The following is a 27,657-nucleotide window of genomic DNA, read 5'->3' as shown; positions in this document are numbered from 1 at the left end:
ATTCCTTCTACAGTACTCTTTCCTCTGTTTCTAAGCTTTTCACTAACCTCCAATGTGTTTTGCCACCATGTTGATATTTATCTTTTATATTCTTACCAAAGTCTTCTCGTGAATATTGTTTAGCTACTTTTACACGTAGCTTAGTAGTCTTACTATGTTTTTTTTTCCATTTATTCTATTTTTCTATGTATTCTTTTAGGACATCTACCAACTTATTTGCTAGGAACTTTTGATATGCTTTCTTCTTCTTTTCCAGGACTGCTTCTTTACTTCTTGTGTCCACCATGGTGTTCTTATTTTTCTCTATAGACACCTTCCCCCACATATCCCCCCAGCTGAATCAATCAATGTTTTCATTAGTTTGTCACTGAGATTCCTAGGTTAATCCTTGTTTTTTAACTGTTTCATTTTTTCTGCAATAATGTTTGTATAGTTGAGTCTACAGTTCATCTATAAAAGATACTCAACTATAATTCATTATAAAAGTTTCTTACATACTGTTCTTTACAGTGTGATTCATTTTTATCCTTCTTAGCAGTAAATGATGGTCACTTCCAATTTCAAATCCTCTGTATGCTCTTGTATACTGAACAAGCATTAAATATTACTATCAACAATGACACGTTCAATGAGGCTTTTCTTATTTCATGTGTCTTCCCTTCATGTGAACTTGTGCACATCTGTATGTTGGGACATAGTGTTAATAATGACTAGTTCATATCATGAGCAGAAATCCAGGAGATACTATTATTATCAATCTTGTCTTTTCTCCAATTTTTCCCTAAACATTTCTATATGCCTGGTGAGAGGATTCATTTCCTACTCTGCTATTTAGATCACCAGTGAGGACCACTTTTTCCATTTTCTTTATGTCAGCTGGATCCAAAATTCCCTAATAACTACTGCCCGGCTGCTTGTAAAGATTCTGAAAAAAAAAAAATTTACCTCTCATCTTTTATGGTTTCTGGAGAGAAACAAACTTTTTTCCAGAACACAAAATTTCTGGCTTCTGTAAATATTCTTCTACTGATCATGGTCTGGCTAGAGGTATCCATTAGAAATGCTTTCCTAAAACACGAGCATGTAGTACCGGTTTTCTTTGATATGGAATAAAGCACACAACACTGATTAGAGATTTGGAATATTGAAAGACCTGCATAATTTAGATCTTAGAAGATATATTTCTCTTTTTATCAAGTACTTTTTATTTTATCTAAGTGAATCTTCTGAGTAGGAACCATGCTCTCCTGACTGTATAACCAACAGGGGAGAGAGTCTCACAGTGTTCAATTTTAAGGGTCATGCTTTTTTGCAATAAAGGTCAACTCATTAACAGAACAACTTCATTCAACAGTAAGTAATGCTGTCTATGTGAATGACTCCATCTTCTGTCATTCATGTAGTGTGAGGGACATAGCTGCAGCAATCCATTGAGCATTGCTCAAAATGGGCACTTGCAAATGAGTGTAGATTTTTACAGCAGCACAAGGCAGTTTGTGTGCACTTTGGTGATAAATGTAGTCTCCATCCTGACTCAGAACTCTGACTAGGACAAACATTAATCCCAGTTGCACCAGAAGCCAAGTTCTTGGCACCCATATCTAACAGCAAACTTCGTTTCCTCCCCTGTATATGGCAGTTATGAGACAAGTGCTTTAAAGCAGTGAACTTTCCACACACCCTGTTTCACCTTTTGGTGTTCTGACATATGTTCTTTGCTTCATTTGGGATGTAAGATCAAAACTTGATCATGCATCCCAAGTCTATGCTTATGCAAGGAAGAGTACTTGTAATGTCTAGACCCTATTTACTATCAAGCCATCAGAATTGCAGCCAGAGTATTTTGCACCTTACCTATTTCTAATCTGTACATCAAGGCAAATGGAACCACCTTTGTCACTTTGACATCAGCAACAGCTGTCTCTGTTATATGCAATGAAAATAAAATTGCAGACTGCCATAAAATCCTTTGGTTTGCAGATAAAAGCTCTCCTACAAACTCTGGAGATTGCAGTGAACCACATCACCAAGACACCACCAAATAGACTTCCACTATGGTATCGTACACACCAGCATGTAGTTTTCCTTTCAGCAGATACTGAATTTTTCCACCACCCCCCTCTTGTTGTCTACTACTAGCTCTTCAAAGCTTATATAATTGAATACTCTGATTTTATGCCTATCTACACAGACAGTTCAAAATCAGATGAACATCTTTCTATATATCATTATATCTATACAAATCCCACTAAAGTGTAACAACTTTACAGCTTAGCTGTATGCAATAGAGCTTGCACTAAAATACATCAGATTGCATCACTGTCAAAGATGCATAATATATTCATACTCACAACATTCTCTTCAGGAAATAAAAAGTCTAGAGTTACAAAAACATCCTGTGCTCTCTTAAATCCTACATATACTCTTTCAGTTATGGAAGCCACTTACAACAGAAGATGTATTCTTCTGTTGTAAGATGTTATAAGATTATTAATCTCTCTGTCTTGGGATAGAGAGATTAATAATAAGCTCTTCCAAATTAAGCCTGAAATTAAATATAGCAGTCTAGTCTGCACAGGGTTCGAACAGAGGAAATTGTACTTGATCAGGTTTGCATAGGTTATATTCATCTCACACATTCCTTCCTATTGAGAAAAGATCATATGCCTCTGTCCATTAGTCATTCACAGTCTGTCTGAGTGCTATAGACTCTGCAGATTTTATGGAATCCAACAGATGTTTCTTTTGTTATTAAAATTTTAAGGACAATTAATATCTTTTACTGTATATAGATCATTTATGCTATTTTATTTATAGTGTGTTATTTCTTACATATACACTTTTAATGTCTTGTTTTTTTTTTATGAACTTTTTACACTTTTTCTCTGATTGTATTATACTTGCTTTATATACATGTTTTTGTATACCTTTCTTTTTAGAAATCTATTTATATACATTTTTAATTATATCTGTTTGTCATATTTTACTACTTCTTTTTAACTTGTATACTGCTATGATAATTTTTTGATGCAGTATTACCACAGCCATCCTTACCCCATAACATACCAAACAAACTTAGGATAATGAGGTTAATAGCCAGGTTTTAATGATGCAGTTTTAAAAATAATAATTTCTGAAACATTAAAAAAAAAATACACACTGATTTAGAAAATCAGAATTGCCTACCTAATGGCACATTGTTGTTACAGCAATACCAGTTGCCTTTTTAAAAAAAATTTTTATGTCACTTGGAATTTTTTAAATGTTTCATTATTGTTTAGTTCCCAATTCCAATCTACTTTAATTCATTGAAATATGGTAGCTCTTTCTGGAAGAAACTCGTGATAAGTAGTGCAGTCTCGATCGAAAACATTGCTGTTATGATCCCAGATAATGATTATAGATCAGTGTAATCAATGTATTGATTTAGATGTAGATTTCCATCCTTTCTCATAATTCTTTTTGTTCTCTGGCAAGGTTTTAATGTGAAATATATGTGTATATTCTGTTATGCCTAAATTGTTAGTGAGTATTCCTAGCATCTTCCATATAAAATAAAAAAACAGTAATAATTCTCAGCATGAGTACTTATATGTACACCAGTTCGTTAAGTTTCATAAAATTAGCTTTGTCTTGGACACAGGAAACTGGCCTGTCTTGAATATCATCATAATAGCTTTACCAGCTTTTAAAGATATAAATAGTTGCATAGGATTAAAACATGAAAAGACATGTGAAAAGGTGTAATAAAAGCATAACTTGGTATTTAATGACTGCATTGTTTTTATAAGTGTGCTGATATTCATTCCACTGGTGATAGGGGAGGTTAGCTTAATATTTATTATTTACTAGGCATAAGAAACAACAAATCTCTGAACTTTTTGATAGGATGTGCGCACGCACATGTGTTTCTTTTAGAATAGAGAGAATTAATTGTAAGAAAGATTAAGAATTATTCATATATTTAGTGTGTTATATTATAAAAAATTAATATGAGGTAATTATTTAAAAATAATTTTCTTTTTGTATAGATGGCTGGCCAAATTGACATGAATCGCCAAAGTGATATTATGGCCACATTTGAAGAGATGCTGTGATGAAGGCTGACCTGTTTGGACCATGTGCAAAGACTTACGTGGGCATTCAGTCACTTATGTACATATATGAAAATATAGGGCCCTTTCTCATCAGAATTTGGAGCATTTTATATTGTATATGCAGCATCTGTATATGTTAATGCTCCCAAAAGTATATGGATGAGTGTGTGTATGCATGTGTGTGTGTGTGTGTGCGTGTTTGTGCGTACGCGCGTGCGTGCGCGTAGCGAGAAAGTTTATGCATGCACGTGCATGCGTGTACAGTGTTCGTCATGGCCAATCAGCTTTACATTTTGTGACCCTTCATTCCTTTGTGGGGCCGGACTTCAAGTAAAGACTTGACTCTTTTTACCTGAGGATGGAATTTGTACCTTTGTATAAATGTGACTGTGGAAATAGTGTATATGAACTGCCAGAATTTGGGAACTGCAGCATATTGGCAAAATGTCTCTTCTCCCAAACTATACTACAACACCAATTCTACATCTGCCATTAGTACTAGATTCACCTTTCTTCTTAGTCAAAAATCTGTGGAGGTCAATAGCAAAAGCCTCTGTTCTTTTTTTTTTTTTTTTTTTTTTTCCTGTTTTCATTTCATTGAGTACATCACCATGGCCCTGCTTCTAGCAGTATTGAAAAAAGAAGGGATGTGTGTGTGTGTGCTAAATCTGGCCTGCTGGTTTAGGTAAGAAATTGTTGGAACTGTTTTTTTTTTTTATTATTATTATTGTTATGATTATTATTTATTTTTATAACTAAAGACATGACATTTGAACTAAATATATGAGAAATAATACATGAATGTATTTTATCATATTTTTTGTATAGATAATTAGATAGTGTTTTGGAATGGTGAACAGGCCAGAAGGCAATACACTGTGGTACTTACTTGGTGATGGGGCCAGTAGATTATTGTGTTAGTCTGCACATCTCCCACTGTCTTCCTCTTGTCCCAATAGGCTGTGGGAGAGTATTTCCAAATATAATTTTTGCCATGATCATTCTATCACATTTTTGTATGGCAGTGGCCTGTGACAGGAGTCACAGACTAGTTTAATTTATTGATGCTGGAATGTTGCAAATATCAGCTCTGTATATAGTTTGGTGTTAATAGCAAGGTACCATTTTTAATAGTTACTTTGTCTGTTTTGTCAGAATATGTAATAATTCCACTACCTTGCTTGTCCTGAGGTTTTTAAATATAATTTGGTGTCATCTACTTTGACTTTTGTTTTATTTAAAGAACAGAACATTTCATAGTGATGCATAAACTTTATGTAACCAGTGTAGAATAATCACATTTATTTAAATCATTTTCTATAAACATAAACATATGAAACTTATTTTGACTCTGTTTCAGATTGATCGACAGTTTTATAAATTAAAAACATTAATCTTGATTTTGGTAAAAATTAACGGCAGTGTTAATGTGAAAAACTTAACTTGCTTTCTTTGAGATTGTATTTATCATCAGGTTAGAAGAATATAAGTGAAAGTAGCAATAAAAAAAAAAGAAAGAAATGAACAATTTGCCTCCCATTACACGAAACAGCTAAATCGTAGGTTCTGATCATTGTTAGTATTTTGCAGAGTCCATTTATTGCTGATACCACTGTATTTCTTTGCAGCTATAATTATTTCTAAGTTATGTCTATTAACTTGCGCCAGTTACACCCTTAATTACTTGATTTGCAAATAATCCATATAGCATAAATATTTTGTTATTCTCGACATATGAAATAAATGTAAATTATAAGAACTAATACTGTTCGCTATGCAGCTGTTGCTATATAAATCTGTGTTTAGAATGTCCCTTCTTATCATAGTCTTCCACTTGGTATTCAGAACTTTTCTGTTATCATTGCTTAAAATGATTACAATAAACGTGTATATCTTTCCCAGAAGATCTAAACTAGATGTGTTGGCAACAGTCCACTCAAGACTGCAAAACATTCATGAGTAGACTTGCCAAGGCATGAGAAAATGTGCTCTTTTCCATTCTCTACACACAGAACTACAAGTATCATCACATGCCATACTGTTCACTTCATGCCATTTTTTTTGTGCTTTTATACCAGATTTCGGGAGCAGTCATAGTAGATATAACAGCTCTTTGTTCTCAATTAGAAATGAAATAAAAATCATATAGCTATTCATATCAACATATAATCAGATTCAGCACATACGATTCTGAGAAAATTGGTTACTTGCAATTTTCCCAAAACTTATTTTGATGTGAAAGATATTGTATTTGCATAGAGAATTAAAAATGATCTTTCTGACATTTTTGCTTGGTAGTTTAAGCGATAAGTTAAGAACATGACAATAATTAGCACAGTCAACAATGCAGATACATAGACTCCCACTTAATTGCTGTAAAGAACAAATGTTAGGATGGCCAGCTGAAAGCCAGTCAGTTAATCTTGTTTTATGTTCCTCCCTCCTTAAATTCTTTTTAAAAAAAAATAATAATAATAATCTTAGGACTCCTTTGATTCTCACTACCAGAGGACAATAAAAATGCACTCCCACTATAGCAAACAGTGTTATAACACACTTGCTCACCATGACAAACTACTTAAATATCAGAACTAAAGTTCTGTTGGCACACTTTTATTTTAAAGAGAATTCATTATAGCCAACTTGTTGCTATAACAGGCTATTCCTGCAGATCCTATGAGTTTGTTGCAATTAGAGTCAGCACTGTACATACTCTTCATAGTTTTCATAACAATGCATACTGAAGTCAGTAGTGTGAGTAGTTGCAATTGCAGAGCTGTTTGCATTATTTTATGTTATGCTTTGTATTCAAATAAAAGCTGGATATTATTATTGTTACCAGATATCTCTCGGAAGTCATGGGACTCATCAACTGAGGCCACATATCACCTGCCAGTTGTCATATCTTTTTTGTGAATTCATTCACTCCATCTACACTTATGACCTATAAAGGCAAGAGCCATTCCAATCACAACTCTGTTTATGAGACAAAAATCTAGAGTTCTTATTCCTTTCTTGACTGCATTCATTCTCAACTTCACGGATATCCTCTTGTTCTCTCCCCACTTTCCATCCATGAAATGAAAAATTATATCTTCCAGTATCCTATATGCTCCTTTCAGAAGTTTGCCAGTCTATCATATTATCCCCACCACCTATTTCTCCTGTTTGCTAGTGTTTGCAGTCCACACATTCTCCTTTGCACTCTGTCACCGTTGTTATCTGCACCACCTTGAAAACCAGGAGACCAGATCTGTGCACAGTAGTCTAGGGTTTATCAGGATCTTGTAAAGCAAAGTGACCTCCTTATCCTTATATGATGAAGCTTGTGTCAACATAGCAAATTTCTCCATAGTTGTATTTGCTGCCTTTGCTACATGGCCTCTGAACTTCAACTTCCAATATGCTAAAAAACAAAAATCTCTAGTCTGGCCTGTTCAGTTTCTTCTACTATAATCCCAGCAATATAGTATGCCATTAGATATCACATTACACTGAAATACATAACTTTACATACATTAACAGTGAACTGACAACCATTTTTATATCTTCATGCTTCCAGCCCATTCAAATCATTTTACAAGTGCTTCATGTCATTCACATTCCTGATTACCCTGCCTATCATTGCAACAGCTGATGTCTCCTCTCAAATCTTTTCCGGTATCATTAATGTAAAGATTAAATAACAGTGAACCAAGAACTGTTCCCTTGGGTACACTACTGGTCCTCTTAAATCTTGCATCCTCACATCCCCCATATACACTTTTTGATATATCAGTAAGCTATCCTCTTATCCAAGCTAATAGTTTATAATACAATCTCATATACTCCAGCTTATGCACTAGTCTTCCATCATGGTGTATCCATTCCCCCTTGCCTAACTTAACAATAACATTATAAAATTTGAGCAAGTTACTCAAACATGACTTTCTTTCCCTTAGTAAACTAGTGCTGTTCATTGCCAAGTATAGATTCTCAATCAAGCTATTTCTGTATGCTAGCACTTACCAAGTTTTCAAAAGTTGTCCAGAGATGGCTGAGTCAGTAGTTAGACACATCAGTCATTGCATTACTCTTTTGCGATAGGAATATTATACAATTAGGTCAAAGGCACAGCCAGTTCTGCTGAACACTCTTTTAGCATGTGTGCTGATATTCCATCAGCCCCTATTGCCAAATTTTTATTCAATTTTCTGCATCTACTATCCATCCATCCTCATTCATTAGCATTTTTCTTTCATATTCATTCTTTTACTTGCAGCATAACAGTATAATTTTTTTGGATTGTCTTTAGCTTACAGAGCCAGTTTCTTTTCATAACTGACATCTTTTTCTTGAGAATCTCTTGCTAAACAACATTATTTAAGTATCTTTTTTCATGCTTCCCATGCACTGCTAATCATTCCCATCCAGCAATCAATACAGTGTGAAAGAACCTAGTATGCTCCTCAGTTGATTATAATTTCTTGCTTTATAGTTCAGCCTGTAAGCTTTTTCTGAATGGAAACAGCCTTCCATGTCAGTGCAGCATGATCACTGTCACCAGTCGGGCAGAACAGTCACATCACTAACTAAAAACCCCTTTAACACTATAATCAGGTCTAACACTCTTTCTCCTTGAGTTCCTGATGTCACATGCTGCTTGAGGAAGTTGTCTCTCAACAGCTCAATAAATTTGAGTGTTTTTTCATGAGATTTCATTGCTACCCAACCACAGTTCAGATAATTAGTCACTCAAGGTTACTCATTCAGCACCCATGAAGTACACTAAAATATGTTTCATAATGCCACATGTTTCTTTTGTTCCATGAAGCTTGTACCTGTCTAGCCACTTTTCACATCAAAACTGCATGATCACTCGCCCCAGTTGCTAGCATTGGATGGGCATTTTATGTTAATCTCTGTATGAGATGATGATATTAAATTCAACACTCATGCTCCATATATTGTTTCAACTAAATCTGATCTCAAGGTAGAATTCCTTGAGCTACTTCGAGATAACTATCTCCTTACTCATACATTCTTCCATAGTTAGTCACCCATTATTATCCTGTTGTCTTTTCAAAAATTTCTACCGTTTTCACACTTTTCACCACAGACTCCTCAAACAACACTGACACCTCTATTCTTCTGTAAGCTTTCACCAACCACTCTCTTCTCTGAATGCCCTTCACTCTGCACCTGCCTTAATTCATTCCTCAACCTCACTAATTCTTTTCTGATATCCTCGCATATCTGTCATACAAACTTCATTGTCATTCTGCCTTGGGTTTTTTCTCTAGTTCCATTGTCTGTAGCTTCTTCCTCTGTCTTTGCATTTACTACTGTCTCATTCATTGCTATTGTACTCCATTCACTATACCTATATCACTTATCATTCATGCTGCTATCCATGACTTTTTTGTACAAGATCTGATTCTTCAAAGAGTAGATTGAATTTATATATATATATATATATATATATATATATATTAAAGGAATTGGAGGATGGTCTATTTCTATTTCCTTTTTTTATTTAAAAATAAAAAATAAATATTTGAATGTAAACACATATGTAATCAATATAAACGGAAATGTATTTTGAAAGCTGCACCTTCTGGCTCTTGGAATATTCAATTAAATGCCATTTTCACCAAAATGGCTTCAAAAAAGATTGGCGATCCCTGCTGTGGCTGAATCTTCTAAGTTCGAGCATGAAACTCGCTGTCTGGCCATACTGCCAAGAGGAAGGTGTTCCCCAAGGCTCTGCTTAAATTGTAATACTCTGTTATGAAAGTAAATTCCTTCACTGAACAACAACCTCTCACCATAGGTACTCTTTGTATTGATGGGTTTACAATTTTTTGTCATTCTTGTAACATGAGGATCATATGCCTTCATCATCAATACTGAATATTTACAATGAAGCTATATCTTAGAAACAGAGAAAAAAAAAGTTTTCTGTGTACACTTTTTCTGAAAACACAATTTATGCAGATCCACAATTGTATTTTCAGCCAACTTCCTAGGACTCATTTTTAATGAAAAGCTTGCAATCCTTTCATAAAGAAACACACACAAACACCAGATGAGAGAAAAGAGCATTGAGTATCCTCAATGATTGTTGTGCACTAATTCACTCAAAGATTGATCGTGGATCACAAGTCTACACATCTGCAAGGAGGTGTATCCTTTACTGCTTGGTTATCAGAGTATACAAATAACTACTAATGTGTATTTCACGCATCACCCATTCAGAGCCTCTATGTCGAAGCAAATGAACATGCTTGTTTTCTTCATGGAAGCATCTTTCACTGAAGAATGCGTTCAAAATCTTTATGTAACCATTCTAGATGGAGTGTTTTTTTTTTTATTTTTCTACATTGAGAAGTTGAATATGTTGAATTTGCCTCTTTGATGTGCTTATTATTATTGTTCCGGGCAATTCCAAGGAGTCGACAGACTCATCGAGGGAGGCCCTAACATCATGTCAAGAACAACTATTCAACATTGACACAGTATCTATCATACCTTGCCTTGAACTCATTCACGGTCGTAGCACCCACAACAGACTCTGGAAGCTTATTCCACTCATTCACCACTCTCCAAGTAAAAAACCTAGCTCTAACTCCCTTGTCAACCACGCTCTTGCCCAGCATCCATGCATGGCCCCTGGTCCTCCCACCACCAGTCATATTTTCAAAAATATCTTCTGGATCAATCTTATAGAAACTCTTCAGTAATTTGAATGTCTCAATCATATCACCCCTCCTTCGCCTATCGTCCAATCTCTGCAACCCACAAATCTTCAACCTATTCTCATAAGGTTCATTCCACAGACCTTCTATCATCTTGGTCGCTCATTTCTGGATCCTCTCCACTTCCTCCCCATCACGAAGAAACCCTGATGCCCATACCTGGGCATAGTAGTCCAGATGGGGTCTTATCAAGGCTCGATACAGAGGAACAACAACTTGTTTGTCTCTGCATGTTAAAGTATTTTTCAGAAGCCAAGTGATTTGATGAGCTGATTTAGTCACTTTTGCAATGTGCCCCCTAAACTTCAATTCCCTATCCACCAACACTCCCAAATCCCTGGCCTCATCAATCTCCTGGAGTACGATTCCACCATTGCGATATACTGCTGCTATTCTTTTCACCCCAAAGTGCATAACCTTACACTTTGCCACATTAAACTGACATCCATTTTTCCTAGCCCAGTCCTCCAAACTATCCAAATCATCCTGTAAAATTTTGACATCCTGTGCACTCACAATTGCTCTACCCAACTTTGCATCATCAGCAAACAAGTGAACACTTCCTCTCAAATCCTTTCCTATATCATTGATGAACAAATTGAAAAGCAGTGGTCCAAGAATAGAGCCCTGCGGCACACCATTAGTCACAAGCCGTCTTTTAGACTCCACTCCTGCATAAACCACTCTCTGGTATCTCTCCTTCAGCCACCCTTCTATCCATCTCACCAACCCTATATCTATCCCCATCTGCTCCAGTTTACTGATTAGGGTTCCATGTGGTATCCTGTCAAAGGCCTTGGCAAGGTCCAGTAGTATCACTGTAAACCCATTACCCCTATCCAGTTCAGCCGTCACTGTGTTATAAAGACGTGAGCAAGTTACTGAAGCATGATCTACCCTTCACAAAATCATGTTGCCCATCATACAATATCCCATTTTCATCTATCCAATCCTGTATTCTTTTTTTGACTAATTTCTTATGAAATGACTTTGACAATGATTCCTGATATGCTAATCAGTCAGTAATTTCCAACTGCAGTCTTGGAACCACCTTTATGCAGTGGAACTATTTTCCCCTCTTTCCGCCCCCTCGGGACTAACTCAGACCCGAGACTCAAATTAAACAAAATGGTCAAGGGTGCTGACAATTCTTAGCTGCTTCTGTACGACACATAAGTTGGTATACCATCCAATCCCACGGATGTGTTGACATTGAGGTTATGCAATAGACTACTCACCTCCACTTCATTCACCACAATTCCTGTATAATCTACTGGTTTATTCGTTTCTGCAATGTCACCACCTGGATGATAATAACTTGCAAAGTGCTCACTCAGTAACTCAACTATATCAACTGATTCAGTTACCTCCCTACCATCGGCATTCTTTAAAATCATTCTGCCATGTACATTTTTCCTTTTACTTGCTACATATCTAAAAAACTGTTTAGGATTCTCTTTGGCCTGCATGGCCAATATTCTTTCGTAATCCTTTTTTGCTTTACTTACTACACTCGTTACCCTTCTGGCCTGTGCTTTATACCATTCATGTGCCTGCCGGTCACCTTTCTCCTTAAATTCCCTCCATAGTTGTTTCTTTTTTTGCAGCTCAAGCTTAATGGTGTTATTCATCCATTTAACCCCTAGTCGATTTATTATTCGGACTCTAGGTATACGGTCAGCCATTGCTTCATGCAAACACTTCTTAACTGCCTCCCATTCACTATCAACTTCTAGTCCTTGCAGTTGTACATGCCATGGCACTGAACCAATCAAACTCCTAAGCTTGTCATACTTTCCAGCCCGATAATTCCACATGTACCCTGTCTTAATTGAAAATTCCACACCTTTAGCCACCTCCCAAGTGAAGACCCTATGATCACTCCCACCAGTTGGTGGCAATGTGGTCATATTTGTTACAGCCAAATCCTCAGATGTAATTACTAGGTCAAGCACTCTCTGACCCCTAGTATTTTCCATTACATGCTGTCGCAGATAGTTATCCCATAATAACCGCATAAAATCCAATTCCTTCCTCCCGTGTGTCCTCTCCTCACTCCAATCAATGCGACCATAGTTGAAATCTCCCATAATAATTGCCCTCCTTCCACTCATTTCTTCTATTTGCTTGTGCATACTGACAGCATGCACAAGCAAATAGATATAGCAGCAATTGGGTGCTGCTATAGACCAGGTGATGGAAAGGATGGTCTATAGCAGCACCCAATTGTATATTTAGTTCTGCTAGCCACAATCTCACACCAAATGGCCTCAAATGTACTCTTTTCTCTATCCAGCAATTCAACTTCTATTCTCCTTGGCTGTAGCTCATCAGCTATCATCAACAATACTCCTCCCCCCATTTTATTATCCCTATCATTCCTGAACACACTATACCCATCACATTCAATCCCACTAGCTATATCATCTACAGTCAGCCATGATTCACTAATACCAATAACCTGTGGTCTGGAAATGCCAACCATGGCCAAAAACTCTTCCTTCTTGTTCCTAATACTCCTAGCATTAGTGTACATGAATTTTTTAAGACCCCCATTAGCCCCAACCCTACCTTGATGCCTTATATTAACTATCCCATTCTGATTTGTTGTCCTTATTCGCTCGAGCATATTATATTCATTCATACATTCAACTGCCTCCCTAAGGACTGTATGTCTACCCCCCCCTTAATAAATCTAGTTTCCCTGAATTTGCACATCCATTACATTCAGCAACACTTTCTCAAGTCTCCTTGCACCGTAACCATTCAAGTGCAAGCCATCCATCTTATATAGATCCTTTCGCCCATCACTCCACACATCCACAAATTCCACACCACTCATCATACATAACCCACGCATAATGGCCCTCCTTTTAAACATTTCACTGTTATACCGTGGCAAAAGACTAATCATTCTAACTCTCTCACTCTTTTCTTTTGCTACCTCAAACAATTCATTCAGGTCTTCTATCATGTCCATTTTATCTCCTTTCAAATCATTCGTACCTGCTACAACAATCATTTCTTTCACCCTTTCCTTTTGCTCTCTAATAGACTCAGTTACATCCTTTATGGTCGCACCAGGTTGGTACGATTTTGTCAAATCCTCTACTAACACACCTCGTACTAACGAGTCTCCATACAGCACTCTATCCTTCATTTTGTTCATGTTCACACCCATACGTCTATTTTTCCTGTCATACTTTTTATTATTGGTTGGTTCATTCAGTCGACTTTTGCTCATACGCTCTTAGCTGCTGTTTTGCTCTTTGTATCGCACCATTCAACAACGTGATCTCACTCATTGCATCTATCTCATCTTTTTTATTCTCTGTAAAACCATTAATACTATCATTCACACTCTCACAATTCTCTGGTACAACCTTGCCGTTTCTTGTCATATCCCTATTTTCTTCATTCTGAAGTTTGACAAAAATATCACACTCACGATCTGAAATACACTTCAATTCCTCATTCTCCCTACATTTTCTACACACATTCACTCCTTTATTATCATCTAACCATACTCTGACCGCATTCCGCAAAGCGTACATTTCGCAGATAGTACACTGAATCATCTCATTTACATTACCGTTCTTGAAAGAAGATGGCGAACCATCATTACTGGCCGCCATTTGCCTTCGTACTGGAGCCAAACTTACTAGTAACGTATTTTATCAATTTATAAACACCAAAAACACACAAACAGACGCACTAAGATACGCAAGGCATACAAAACTACGCAATATTAAGTAAATTTATCAACGATAACTGAAAATTACGTTTATCTTATCTGGAGCTTTCACGAACACTACACACTACGAATCCCTCTAGCGACGACTTCATGAAAGAGACTATGCAAGCCTTTGGCATTAACATAAGCATTACCCATACTAAATGTGATAGTGTCCCATGCACACAACCTTGGAAGTTTATACTCTGCCCTGCTCACTAGCTCTCACTGCACCAGCTAAGAAATTCACTTACTCTGACATTAGTCCTACTTGCAGTTCTTTAGTACACACAAGTATGCTTTGATTTTGTGCTTCTGGATTGTACACAAGATCAGATGACCTGTAAATAATTCTGTGTTTGTGTGTGTGTAAATCATACATTTTTAGTACCAGTTTTCTTTTATGTTTTAAAACAGAACTTTACATAGCAAGCCAATCAATTTAGTTACTGCATTCATGTGGAATTTGACTTGAGATTATGGGATAATGAAAAATGGCAACATATCCAACAAAGGACTAATATCTTGAATTGCAATACACTCTGTTTTACAATTGTTGTATCAAATGAAAATCCTTAACTTTGATGTTTGTTTGCTTGTCCTGGATTCTCATCCACTTCAAAATCAAGGGGAAAGGAGCTATGCAGCTTCTAGGTCAGTCCAGACCTTCTCCTTATTCTGTTTGTCAGTTCTATATACAGATGGTTAAAATCAAATTAAGTATTAGTGTAATCATCCTGGTAGGAAGCACTAATATGTAAATTGCATGAAATTAAGCATTGGCAGGCCCAGTCTATGTAGAAGCAAAAGATAAGTGGTCCTTGCTAGGCTATGTATTGGTAGAGCCATATTACACATTCTGAGGGTGGATGAACTACTTTTATGTGAAAACTGTATTGATGATCATATACACCAGAGGATAGTGCCTTATGGTGTCATCTTCTGGTTGGGTGCCAGCACCTCACTTGAGAGAAGAATGCCGGTTTTATTAATATGGCTGAGCCATATATACTCAGGCAGATCTTGTCAGATGCTGACAAAGTGTATGAAGGTTTTAACTTTTTACAAGGAATTAATTTGTACAATGCATCTGATAATAAATATGTTTTATATGTATATATAGCACTGTTCATCTTTTTAAAAAATTTTCTTGTGGACAAGATGTTATTTATTTATTTAAGGATTCATTTTTTTTTTACCTTGTGTTGCAATCTTTATAATATGACATTTACTGTCCTCATTATTATTATTATTATTATTCGTAACACCTCCAAGGAGGTCCGAAGACTCATCGTGAGAGGACACCTACTACTATCCCAACTATCACACTCATGTCAGTCAAATCCAAAGCAACTGATCAATATGCACTCTGCATGAGAATCTCTGTGCTTGTTCCAAGAATGGAAATGTAAATCATCTACTGTACCAACCAAAATGGTTTTCAAATCTCGTGTAAAATTATATTTTAAAGGTGAGAGTAGAAACAAGGCTAAGTAGTGTTGAATTTTTTGGGGGGAAGGGGGATTCAAAGAGAAGGTTTCATTGGGATTTCTAAGTTTGATACGATAATCATGTTGCATCTAGTGTTATAATATAGACTTAGTTCCCAGTGACTTGTATTTATGCAGTCCCCTAAAGATCACCTACATGAATATTGCTTTAACTCTGATAAGTAATTAAAAAGTCATCCATTTGTTTAAAAATTATGATCATGTGATGATCATATTTAATGAGTGAGTTTAACCTTTAGACCTACCTAAACCACTATCCAGAGTTAGTAGTTTAGGTAGCTGAGTGTATAGAAATTAATTTAGCTCACTTGCGTAACCTAAATTTACTTGTGATAAGTATATTAGATTTTATTTTATCTGAATGAGCTAAGGATTATTATGAGCCAGAAACACTACCTGAGAACCCAAATGCTGAACTTTTTTTCAAGCTACTTCAGGCTTCCAATAATTAAGATGGTGGTGATGGTCTTACATGGGGCACTGAAATTCTTCTGCAACCTAATGACATTTACACACATCTGTATTACAGTGTTATTTGAACCTATAGGTTGGAGAGTGATATCCATTTGGCTGATGAGTCCAGCAGTTTGTTTATTGAAAAGAAAGAATTACTTTCCATGCCGCCTTTATATATTTGATTTCTGCTTGAGTAAACATACTTTTTGTGTTTTATTTCTTTAGACTTGTTCAAACAGATGAAAATTTAAATATTTGCTATTAATTTGTTTAGGCTTTGCAATGATTGTAATATTATTTTGTTTTCAATTAAATCTTCAGAATTGTTTGTGCTGAAAGACTAAAGCTGTATATAATCATACTGTATACAATTAAAAATCCATTGTCACCTAATAAGATTGCTGAGCGATAAGTGATTTTCTGTACCTTCAATTGTGTATGATAACCTGTGCAACAACTGTAATAATCACTATATTAATTAGCTAATGTAATCATTTTGAGTTCCAGTTATCAAAAATAGCAGGATTTTTTTTTTTTATTAAGCACTCATAATATATATATATATATATATATATATATATCCTTCTTTCCCTCTCTACATGATGAGAGAAGTAATTGAAATAATGCAAAATAAATAAAAATAAATTTTTTTTTTTTTTTTAATGCATTTGTGAACATATAAACAATCAGAAATATGTGAAACTATTTTACACACTCATAAACATTATGAATGGGAATGTACAGAATATAAGAATATATATATATATATAAACTGTTTTGTTTTTGTTTAGAAGGAATGCATTGCTTTCAAATGTAAATTATTGCATGAACCAAATAATTTAATCATCCTCTTCTTCCCCTCTCTCCATGATGAGAGAAGCAATTGAAATAATGCAAAAGAAATAAAAAGAAATTATGTGGCTTTTTTTTTTTTTTTTTTTTTTTTTTTTTTTTTTTTTTGCATGAACAAGGAGAAATATGTGCAACTCTTTTACACACATAAAAATTATACATGTGAATGTACAGAGCATAAGAATATAAAAAATAGGATTTCTTGATTTCAAAACTTGTTAAATGAAGTTTTCAGGGACAACTGAATCAAATAATTGCTGCAACAAAGTTGGTATGAAAATCACTATTTAAAAGAAATCCATGAAAATAAGCCAGGAACATAAAAAAATCAACTGCAAACTTGGTGAAAAACCTGTAATGTTCAGCAGTTTAGGCACAAATTTAGTGAGGGTGATAAAATAAAGATAGAAATAAATAACAAGATTGTGCAAAGCTGATACGATGGAGAACCAGTTGGGCAACCTTATTTCATATACAGTAATCCCTCGATTAATGCGCCCCTGATTAGTGCTCCATTTTTTTTCGATACAGATTCGATTGCTGCGTCATTTTTTTTTCGATACCCAAATTCGATTAGTGCGCTTATATACATCTTAAAAATAAATGTTACAGATTTTAAAAATTTTCTATCTATATATTTTTTATGGCTAACTATTTTAAAAAATCACTCACCAGAATGAAATAATTTAGTTTCTGATTTAAAACATTTTACAAAGTTATTTTTAATGGCATACTACACTACTTCCATGTACGCTATGTGTACTATGTTCCAAATTTTCACTGCCAAAATTTATGTCGTCTGATAATTACATAGCATTTTCCTGATCATATCTCGTACCTCCTTTGCAATTACATTTTTTTTATTTTAAAGTATTTTCCCAACGGTTCATCATGAGTAAAAGAATTAATGAGCAAAAGTGAAAGTGTGAAAATGATTCAAAAAGTAATCTCATTGGAAGAAAAACTTAAAATAATAAAGAAAGTGAACAAGACAAGTCCAGAGCAAAGATAAGACAAGAACACAAAAATGGGTGAATCAACTATAAGAGCAATTTTAAGCAAAACTGCTGAATACAAAGTATTATAATGATTGAATTAGAGAGACTTCTTTGTACATGGATCGAAGATTGTAACCAAAAACAGATCCTGCTAAGAACTGACTTTATAAAATCAAAAGCATTAAGTCTCTTTGCAACCTTGAAAGAAAGGGCTATCAATGATGGAAAAGAAGAATTCCACGTTAGTGGTGGGTGGTTTGAGAAATAGCCTACATAATGTTCTAATCACAGGCAAAGCTGCAAGTACTGATAAGAAGGTGGCCGCAAATTATCCAGCGATTTGAAGAAAATTGTATAAGAGGGGGGAGGGTGTTGTGACCAACAAATATTTAATGTCGATGAAACTGGCCTTTTTTTGGGAAGCCAATGCCTTCCAAGACTTTTCTGGCTAAATCAGAGAAATCTCAGCCTGGTTATAAAGTCGAATGAAATTACTGCTAGCAATATGCAATCCATTTGGAAGCACATTCTTCCACATTGTGCAAATGATTTTAGAGGCTTTTCAAATGAATCTAAGTTAATTAAATCTCATTTTGAGAAACTGAGTGATTCCGACCTGCTAAATTTAGATGCACAGTGGGAAGATCCTGAAGAATATGAAGAAAATTTAATCACTGACAAGCCCAAAGAGATTTCACAGAAACAAATTTAAAATATTTTTCGTGCAAGCACTGGCCCTTGTGAAGAGAGAAGCAGAAAAATTTGCAGAAGAGGCAGTTGTATGAAAAAAAGAAACAGAATGCCTGCCAGAATAATAGATTTATATTTTCAATATGTTTTATTGTCTTTTAGCTTCATAGTTTTCCTTTAACTAGGTCCTGACATACCCTAATTCTTTTATGAAAAAAATCAAGGGTAAAAAAAGAAATTTGAGGAACGAATTATACTTTTTTCCATAGGTTATTATACTTGATTAGTGCGTTTTCGATTAATGTGCCTGTTTTAAAGAGCGCACTAATCAAGGTATTGCTGTACACTTTTCCAGCTGGCTTCCCATTATTATTATTATTGTATGGGCACCTCCATGGAGTCCAAAGACTCATCGCAGGAGATCCAGTTTATCCACACAATCTGTCACACTTCTTCTTGAACCCAATAACAGACAAAGCACTAACAACTGACTCTGGCAATCCATTCCATTCATTCACAACTCTCCGAGCGAAAAGTCTAGTCCTCACGTCCCTATTATCCACACTTCTACTTCACTTCCAGGGATGATCTTTTGTTCTTCCTCCTCTGACTAAGTGCTGAAACTTTTCCCTTCCATCAGTCCTATAAAACTCTTTAAATAATTTGATATCATATCCTCTCTTTTTTTGCCTATCAACCAACTTCTGCAGTTCTCACACCCTCAATCTATCCTCATAGGAGATGTTCCAACCACTCACCATCTTAGTTGCTCATCCCTGAATCCTCTCTACCACTTCCTCATCTCCAACAAACACAGAAAACCAGACCTGAACACAGTAATCCAGATGTGGATGTATCAGGTCTTGTAAAGAGGAATAACAACTTCTTTATCTTTACTTGGGGTACTTAAGGGTCCAAGCTGTATAACAGAGGAGACCTCCACATAGCCTTTAAAGGAGTGCAGAGAACCGACCAGGGCTTCTGATCTAATGTCCAATCCTCACCTTCTCGTGGTGCACACCCTGTTGGGTATCTACCTGGATACTGAACGAATGAGGGTGGGCTGGTAATTTGGGATTTAGCCGACCAAATTGTATTCTTATTGGCTTAAACCAAAATACAAAATGATGGTAAAACATGACAAAATTTCATGCCAGCTGGGGCGTTGTCCGGTTAAACAAGGCCCCCGTTTTTGCCAGCGAACCAGGGTGAACAGCGAAAAGTCAGTACTGGAACAAATCTGAAAACACACCCCAACTCAATATCATCAGAGTTAAAGATCAATACTATCAACATAAGAAGTCTGAATGGCAAAGAAATGGAGCTAGCTGAGGAATTAGATAAGTACCAGATCGACATAATAGGGGTGACAGAAACAAAAAAGACAAAATCTGGATAGATCTTTCTGAGCAATAAATACAAAATGTTATATTCAGACAGTGACAATCAAGGAAAAGAAGGAGTAGTCATTGTATTCAAACACTAAATACGAAGGTAATATTCTTGAATGGCAGGCAATCTCAAGTAGAGTGATGTGGGCAAATATCAGAATGGGGAACTGGACAATGAGACCTATTTGTGCCTATGGTCCTACAGAAGGTTCTACTAAGATAGAAGTATAATAAATTTAGTTTAATCCTTTATCCAAGTGTGTGCAAATAAAGTTTGCGCCTGAAAGTATCTTCAGGACTGGAGTAAAGTGGTACAACACTGGGCGACTCCTTGCAAAGGTGGAGCAAGCTACCAACGATCCTATGTCAGTATCTCCCATAATGCAAAACACATCTCCTTGCGGATATGTATAATGTTATGCATTAAGGGAAGGGTCACTACCCAGACTAGTTTCGACCTTTATTGAGGTCTCTTCAGTGGGAGCCAGGCCCATGTGGAGATACCAGGCAGAAGCATTAGCAAGGTCATCTCTTCCTATAGGAGCTGCTAAACGGTGTGCCACCGTTTTATTAAATTACTCTGGATTTAGAGAAAGCTGTTGAAAGTTTATTTTTCACTTGGTTAGACTATAATATAATATAATGCATAACATTATACATATCCACAAGGATATGCGTTTTGCATTATGGGAGATACTGAGATAGGAGTGTTGGTATCTTGCTCCACCTTTGCAAGGAGTTGCCCGGTGTTGTACCACTTTATCCCAATCCTAAAGCTACTTTCAGGATAAAGGATTAAACTAAATTTATTATAGTCTGACCAAGTGAAAAATAAACTTTCAACATCTTTCTCTAAATCCAGAGTAATTTAATAAAAAGGTGGCACACCGTTTGGCAGCTCCTATAGGAGTAGATGACCTTGCTAATGCTTCTGCCTGGTATCTCCCACTGAAGAGACCTCAATAAAGGCCGAAACTAGTCTGGGTTATGGCCCTTCATTTTTGTGTTTTGCATTATGGAAGATACTGAGATAGGAGTGTTGGCAGCTTGCTCCACCTTTGCAAGGAGTTGCCTGGTGTTGTACCACTTTACCCCAGTCCTGAAGATACTTTCAGGGGCAAAACTTTGTTTGCACATACTTGGATAAAGGATTAAACTAAATTTATTATAGTCTGACCAAGTGAAAAATAAACTTTTATAGAAGTGGAGGACTTTTTTTAGGCTTTTAGAGAAAGCAACTGACACAATGAAAAAGGAAAAGTTGGTCCTTATTGGGGATCTAAATACCAGAGTAGGAAATGATTGTCAGACATACAAAAATATTTTGGGGAAATTTGGAGAAAAGAGCAAAGCTAATAATAATGGCAAATACCTGTTGGATTTCTGCTCAGGGCATGGACTGGTTATTACTAACACCATGTTCCAACATAAAAATGTGCACAAATTCACATGAAGAGAATAGGCAAGGAATAAGAAAAGTCTCATTGACTATGTTATTGTTGATAGTGATATTTTCTCCCTGGTGCAGGACACCAAAGTGTAAAGAGGATTTGAAATTGGAAGCGATCACTATTTAGTCTTGAGCAGGATAAAATTGAATTTCATATTGAAAAGAATAACATGTAAGAAAGTTTTAAAGCAAATAAACATTGAGCAGCTCTCAAATGTCAACTGTAGACAAAGATTATTGAAGAAAAAATGAAAGAGTTTGAAAACAGGAACCAAACCTTGGAGATTCAGTGGCAAGCCTTGAAGAAAACCCGGATTGATTCAGCCAGAGAGGCATGTGGTGAGGTTTTCTGCAATGATAGAAAAATCAGGACTCCATGGTGGACACAGGAAGTTAAAGAGGCAGTGAAGGAATAGAGAAAAATCATATTAAAAGTTCCTGGCATATAAGTCAGCTTGTGCTTTTAGAGAATACAGAGACAAATGTAAGAAATCTAAACACTATGTAAAACTAGCTAAACAAAAGTCATGGGAGGATTTTGGCAAGAACATAGAAAATAAATATCAAGAAGGTGGCAAAATATTCTGGAGTTGTTGAAGAAGCTTAGAAATGGAGGAAAGAGTGCTGTAAAAGGAGTTAGAGATGATAAAGGTGATGACATGAAAACGGAAGAAAAAGATATCCTTGATGTATGGAGTAATTACTTCAAAAAATTTCTAAATGAAACAAGCAGTGATACCACAGTGGTAAAAAAATACTCAACAGGCATAATGTCAAGGATACATATCCATACTTGAAGTAGAAAAAGCCATCAAAGGCTTGAAATGTGGAAATGCAGCAGGAGTAGATGATATTCGACCAGAAATGCTGAAGTATGGTGGCATTGTTAAAGTGGCTGCACTGCATAATTCAGAAGACCTGGACAGAGGGGAGAATTCCTGATGATCGGAGTAGAGCTCTCATAGTACCCATATATAAAAAAGGGAAATAAAACTGAATGTGAGAATTATAGAGGTATTTCCCTGCTGAGTGTACTGGTAAGATTTATGCAAGTATACTTGAGAAATGGTTGAGAAGAATTGTGGAAGAAAAGCTTGGTGAAGAACAAGCTGGATTCAGGCCAAATGGAGGCTGTTAGAATCAGATCTTCACTTTATATCTTCACATGATTTCTTGACAAATAGTCGAAAAATCATGGGAATATAACAAAGATCTGTATTTAAGTTTTGTAGATGTGGAAAAGGCATATGACAAGGTGCCAAGAGAGAAGTTATTCAATACGCTACAGTTATATGGTGTCAATGGGGCATTATATCAAGCAATACTTAGTCTTTATTTGAGTTGTAAGTCAGCAGTTAGAATTGAAGGAAGTACAGGAAGATGGTTTAATGTTAAATCTGGTATGAGACAAGGATGTATACATTATCCCCTCTGTTATTCATTATCTATATGGATCACATTATGAAGGAAAGTGGTATTAAACATGATATCACATTTGGAGATGTTAATGTCAGCCCTTTGCTTTATGCGGACGATGTTATATTTCTAAATAAATCTGCTACAAGTCTGCAAGATTCTCTGACCAAATTGAATAACTGTTGTAATAGATATGGTACGAAGGACAGCAATAAAAAGACAAAAAAAAACACAATGAAAATAGGCAGAATCGTTGAAAATGTCAACTGTGTTGTGGATGGAGAACCTGTGGAACAAGTAAAACATTTCAGCTGCTTAGGCATGATTTTTAGTGAAGTTGGTAAATTAAATATGGAAGTAGATAATAGAATCGACAAAGCTGGTATGGTAGGAAGTGAATTGAATAAATTCATATGGAATAAGAGAGAAATTAGTCAGAACACTAAATTAGCTGTGTACAAGACAGTGTTCAAACCAGTTTTAACTTATGGATCTGAGAGCTTGGTCAGAAGTAAAACACTTGACCAAAAACTAGAGACTGCAGATATGAGAGTCCTGAGAAAGATTAGCGGTGTGAACAGATGACATCAATGGTAATATCATATTAAAAACGAGGATATTAGGAAAGAACTTGACATTGTCACCATCCAGGAGTGCGTTAGCAGAGCTAATCTCAGGTGTTATGGTCACTTAAATAGAATGTGCGAGGAAAGATTAGCAAAACAAGTGTTCTCTGCCAGGTTGGCAGGAAAACGACCCAGAGGAAGACCACAATATATGTCAATTGATACTGTACAAAGTGTCTTAGAGGATTGAAATATAAGATCTGATAATGTTGGAGTCTTGACAAGTAACAGACTGATTTGGAGGAAAATTGTCAATAGGAAGTTAGTATTTATGTAAATTTTTCATGTGGTACTATCATATCCTGTACACCCCTTGAGGGTACATGGCAAGAATTTGGTGATGATGATCTCTGCTTTTTAGTGTTCTTCAATAGCCAAGTAAGCAACCTTAGCAGAACCTCTAAACTTTAACCGTCTGTCTACCATCACAGTTTCCTGGAGAACAGTTTCATCAACGCAGTACACAGCTTGTAATCTGCTTATCCCAAAATGCATAACTTTACTACATTTCTCTACTTTAAACTGATACCCATATTGTGACAGCCTATTTAAATCAACCTGCAAACTCTCCACATTGCCTTGATTCACTATTACTCTACCCAATTCATCATCAGCAAACAAATGAATATTTCCTTTCAGGTTATTCTGATATCATTTATGTACAAATTAAACAGTAATGGTCATAGCACTGAACCTTGTGGCACAACATTAGTCACCAGCTTTTGTCTAGATTCTGCCACTCCATATATGCCACTTTTTGATATCTGACCAGCAACCATCTGCGTATCCACATAACCAGTGTTGTATCCATCTCCATTTGTTCTGATTTGTATAACAGAGTTCCATGTAGTATTCGGTCAAATGCTTTTGCAGAATTGTGTAGCCATTTCCATTATACATTTCACTGTTAGTTGCACACATCTGCATTATAAAAAGTTAGTATAAATTACTAACGCACGACTGACCCATTACAAATCCATGTTGCCCCTAATAGAGCATCATATTCCTATCTACCCATTCCTAAATTCTCTTTTTGACCAATTTTCCAGTACTTTTACTACCTGTTCTAAGATACTGATTGGTTTATAATTTGCTACTGTAGTCTTAAAACCTCTGTTTTGCAAGGGAATTATTTTGCCCTCTTTCGACGCCCTTGGAACCAGAGCTGAGACTTAGAGAGCCAAGTCAGAAGCATTGCCCAGTTCCCTTCCACATTCCCTCAGAATGCAAACTGATATCCTATCTAATCCCACAGCTGTTACACTGAGATATACCCTTGCAAATTGGCCACTCAGTAACTCAACTATTTTATCTTCTGTCACTTCATGACCATTAGTACTCATTAAGGTTATTCTTCCATAGTCACTTACTTGCAACATAGTGAAAGAGATCTTTAAGATTTCCCTTGGCCTGCTCAGCTAGTTTCTTCTCATAATCTGAATTTGCCTTCCATACCATACTGGTCACCCTTCTTGTCTGGCTATCCTTGTACTTTTCATGAGTTTGCTGGTCACCTTTCTCCTTATATATCATCCACAGCATTTTTGATTTTCTGAAGCTCATGCTTAATTACCTTAGTCATCTATCTAACTTCTACCTGATTAATCCCCCTCACCTTTGGTATACAATTTCGTAAAGCTTCCTCTAGATGCTTCTTTACTATTTCCCATGCACCACTAAGATCCTTCCCTTGCAGGGTTTTATGCCATCACATACCTTGTAATTCCACATCTACTCCTTCTTGACAGAATATTCCTCATTTTTTTGCAATCTTCCAAGTCAACACTTTCCCCAGTCAGAGGCAATGTGGCCAGCCTATTACCAGGTCCAATACTCTTGTTCCTCAAGTTCCCTCCATCTTATACTGCCTCAAGTAATTATTTCTCAGTAGATGTATAAATTCCATTTCCTTCTGTCATGTGATCTCTCTTCCTTCCGATCTATATCTCCTTATTTGAAGTTCATCATAATAATCACTCAACCTGTACTCATTGTGCTAATTTGCTGATGCATGTCTTCCAGATCATCCAGCCATATATTTTGTGCTGCTGGCCTTGATCTCACACCAGACTACTTTAAATAAATAGCCACCCTCCTTATTTCTATTAATTTTGGCTGCAACTCATCTGTTATCATCAGCAATACCCCACCCTCTTATCTTCTCTGTCTTCCCTGATAATATAGAACCTTTCACATTCTCAATCATCTGCTGTTAGCCAAGTTTCACTAAACTTCTGGCAAGGTTGCACTAACCAATGCCCCAAACTCCTCCCTCTTGTTCCTTATACTGCTGGCATTAGTGATATAGAAACCATAGCATATCTTTAAATCCACACCCCCAACCACCTTTACTTCCTAAATTGACTGTCCTACTCAATATTTTGGCTTGAAAGACTAGATTCTGAACTTGTTGGTCATTCACACACATTCACCTGCAACCACTCTAATTGCTTGAATTTGCTGAAGTGCAAATTCAAGAGAAAACACCAAAACCATTTAGATGCAGTCCATCAACTTTATACAAATTCTTCTTTCCATCAAACATAGGCTTTAGGTCCATAAACTGCATTATTCCTTCTGCACAACCTCTGTTGATTTGTTTGCTATCAATGCCCTCCTCCTCAATCAGTTTTACTTAGTCTGTTATTTATTTCTATGTTTATTTTATCACCTTCACTAAAATTATTATTTATTTATATATTTTTGATTGATTTATAGATGATTGAAGACTAAAGACAACAGATATGAGAAGCATTAGGAATATTAATGGAACAGAATAGATGCTATTAGTGTGATGGGGGAATCAACTTAGTATCATTAGGATTTAAGAATGTGGCCATTCTAATCCTCTAAGATGTTATGATCGCGGAATGGGAAAGGAATGGTTAGTAAAACAGGTGTGTGATCATAGAATGTGCAGGAAAATCCAGAGGAAGACAAAGATCTATGCAGATTGATGCAGTTAACGTTTTCTTAGATGTAAATGTTTTCACTTCACTGGAACCTCACTCAAATAATTACCAAATTAATTTGCAAAAATACTGTCTGTGCAATTCTAACAATAAATATAATAATAGTAATAATACTATCATAGTATATAGTGACCAGATTATCCAAGGACCAATGCTGGACACATTCCACTGGTTGCATAACTTTTGTTTCCTGCTTTGCAGGTTTGCCTTCCCTCCAAGGACCGGTGCTGGACATGCTCCACTGGTTGCATAACTTTTGTTTCCTGCTTTGTAGGTTTGCCTTCCCCTCCAAGCATATATTCTAAAATTGCTGTATTTCTTCTTATCCCAACAGAAACATAATCATACCTTTTCAATAAAATATTCTGCTTTTATTCTTGTTATTATTACTAATTAATAATATTGCTACTGCTAAACTATGAAGAAATTTTTATTTAAATTCTCACTAATGGATGAAAAATTAAATATCTCCAAAAAACTTATTTATTCTATTTATACAATGAATAGATATTTATTAAAAGCAACTTTTATTTAAATTCTTAATAATATATACAAAAGTAAATATCACACAAAACTTATTTATCTTATACAATGAATATCTATTAAAACTCTCCAAATGAACAATTTAAATATTTTTCAGAAGAATGAATTCTTTTCAATAATTCATCATCCTCTGATATTTCACTCATAAAATCTTCACTGGAATCAACCATATTATATTTCACAAT

At 35.8% G+C, this 27,657-nt stretch overlaps 1 protein-coding gene across 9 annotated transcripts in view; it reads left to right on the top strand.

The window, feature by feature from the left end:
- The window catches only part of LOC150103963 (bromodomain-containing protein 2-like), a 539,719-nt gene extending 512,657 nt beyond the window's left edge, over positions 1-27,062 (top strand). For 8 of the 9 annotated variants that reach the window (XM_090397216.1, XM_090397208.1, XM_090397209.1 and 5 more), the window contains one exon: positions 4,032-5,316. In XM_090397216.1, coding sequence (XP_090253342.1) covers positions 4,032-4,097 — 66 coding nt within the window. In that variant the 3' untranslated portion in view covers positions 4,098-5,316. Of the gene's footprint in view, positions 1-4,031; positions 5,317-26,675 lie in introns of those variants that run through there. The other variant, XR_016548723.1, reaches the window with a different exon arrangement.
- The last annotated feature ends 595 nt before the right edge of the window (positions 27,063-27,657 follow it).

Source organism: Typopeltis vanoorti, chromosome 8, assembly GCF_054136105.1.
Source record: "Typopeltis vanoorti isolate ZY-2024b chromosome 8, IOZ_Tvanoo_1.0, whole genome shotgun sequence".
NCBI lineage: Eukaryota > Metazoa > Arthropoda > Arachnida > Uropygi > Thelyphonidae > Typopeltis > Typopeltis vanoorti.
The sequence above is the reverse complement of the archived record's forward strand: the minus strand, read 5'-3'. Positions and strand labels throughout refer to the sequence as shown.